General features: G+C 33.6%; 1 protein-coding gene across 1 annotated transcript; it reads right to left on the bottom strand.

The window, feature by feature from the left end:
• Positions 1–584: 584 nt before the first annotated feature.
• Positions 585–1,499, bottom strand: LOC119419351 (olfactory receptor 4N2-like). The gene has a single exon (XM_037686659.1). It carries the CDS (start codon positions 1,491–1,493, stop codon positions 585–587), a length of 909 nt encoding a protein of 302 aa, XP_037542587.1. The 5' UTR covers positions 1,494–1,499.
• Positions 1,500–2,328: the final 829 nt, after the last annotated feature.

Here is a 2,328-nt window from a genome sequence, read left to right on the forward strand (position 1 = left end):
GTTTCCGTCTAGGTAAGAGGGTCCTCCTTACCCTGACTCCTGTCGGGAGAAGTTGATCAATTTTGTTGAGAGACCAGCTGATCCTTTGAACTAGGAGGTATGCAGAAAAAAAGAGGCTCTTTAAGAGTTCACAGGCCAGAAGCGCCGGAAAAACATGTCTGAGTTCACCAGAGTACAGAGAGGAAAATGGAGAGTGAAACTATATTGTGTCAAAGGTTTATCTGTATTGCACTTCCTCCATGATCCTAGTTTGTTCACAAAAAATGTCACATTAAAAAAAATCAGAAATATTTTTAGTGGTCAATTCAAATTAGCCTGTTGATTGATTGGCTCAGTGGGATTTACCTGTCTAAATAAAGGTTGAATGAATGAATTATTACACTTAAGGACTATTTCACTATTATGACTGCAATATAAATATGAATGCTTAAAAATCATTTTAACAGAGACCCACAGTTCTGAAAAAAATATAAAAATTCGAAATTGTCATTGTAACAACTAGAAATCAATGTTTTCCAATAAAGATGGTATGACATTTGTAAAGATTATCAACATGACAAACACAGGGGGGGGGGAACAAGAGTTTACTTTGCCTTAAAAAACAACCTTTTGGTATATTTATAAATTTCTTTCATTTTTAGTCCATATATTATTGGATTGCAAAGAGGGTTGTAAGTTATTACTTGCAAAATCATTACAAAACGTGCAATCTTGGAAATATCTGTTTCCAGTCTAACTATAATTGTGTCAACAGTAAGCAAACAAAAATAGTTCATTAAAACCAGCAGGTGAGGTAAACAGGTCTGTGCAGCTTTTTTTCTGACTTCTATGCTACTTCTATAGGATTTCATTAAAATGACTGTATAAGTGAAAAGTATAAAGAACACAGGAAGAAAACAAATATTAAAAAGAGTAACTAAGCCAAATGTTAACAGTGCCCTTGAACGTACACAGAAAATATAGTTTAATATGTTGTTGCAAAAAATTCCATTCAAAGTAAAACTGCAGAGTTTTTGATTTGCATTCCCTATGATTGACACAGCAAGATGACAAAAAGGTATGAGCCACGCTGAGACAAGCAAAATGCTCATAGTTGTTTTTCTCATAATTGTGTGATATTGCAGAGGTTTACATATAGACACGTATCTGTCAAAGGCCATGGCTGCTAACAGTAAGAATTCAGATCCACTCAGAGAGTAAAAAACAAAGATCTGGAATAGACATGCTGGATAAGAGATGGTCTGTTTTTCAGATAAAAAGTCAATCAGTAGTTTTGGATAGACTCCTGTGCTGAAAAGAATAGAGTTAATTAACAAAGCAGCAATGAAAATGTACATGGGTTCATGGAGGTTTTTGTGAATCACAATAAGCCACACAATGGTAGAATTACTGGACATGATTAAAATATATACTATGAGCATGATAACAAAATAAAGAAATCTATATTTTTCCAACTCCACATGACCATCAAGAGTAATGTATGTCACATTCATGTCAGTAATCAAGATATTTAAAGCCTTGAATGGGTGGATCAATGTTTTTAAAAGCAGTGCACAATTTAAAAACGACACACATTTTACAGATAACCACATTAGTTTGCGGTGTGGTGTGTTTATCTTGAGAAAACTCAATCAGACTAAGTATTTAAATAGGATTTCTTTGTTCTCTATGGCTTTCATTATCTATTCCATGTAGAGCTGTTGGCATGTCAACGTGTTCATGCAAACTATAAATAAATAAATATAAAACAAACAAACTGAATATAAGACAAAGTTGAAGAATATTAAAATAACAATCAAGTAAAAGTACATTCAGTGATGATTTTCTATATGTAAAAAGTTTAGTGTAAATATTAACTTAAGTTAAAAATAACTTAATAAAATAATACTCTATGGTTTTAAACTCTTTTACTTTTTAACTTAGGGAGGGGGTTGTCTTTCTAGTGGTGTGCTAAAAGGACAGCAGTATATGTTTTTTTTTAACTCAGGAGCTTAGAATGTCTTATGTTGTTTTCAGTCCAGAGGAGTACTGGTTTATTTAGGCTATTTTACAGTCAAGCTTGTATGAAAGGGCCCAGTTATCGGCTCCTATTTCTTTCTTTTCTTTTTTGTAATACCACTATCCACCCTCATGGACTTTTCTCCTTTTCTATCTAAAAGTATTCTGAAAAGAATAAGAGGCTGTGCTCCTAAAGAGCAGCAGCTATGTGCACTCCGCCCATATTTCGGACGACTGTACGGACATATTCTCAATGTATCTCGGTACAATGATAATAAAGCTTATTCTGATTCTGATTTAGCACAGTCCACATTTTCCTGGACAGTGGAT

Source organism: Nematolebias whitei, chromosome 13 (genome assembly GCF_014905685.2).
Source record: "Nematolebias whitei isolate Nwh7 chromosome 13, NemWhi1, whole genome shotgun sequence".
Taxonomy (NCBI): Eukaryota; Metazoa; Chordata; class Actinopteri; order Cyprinodontiformes; family Rivulidae; genus Nematolebias; species Nematolebias whitei.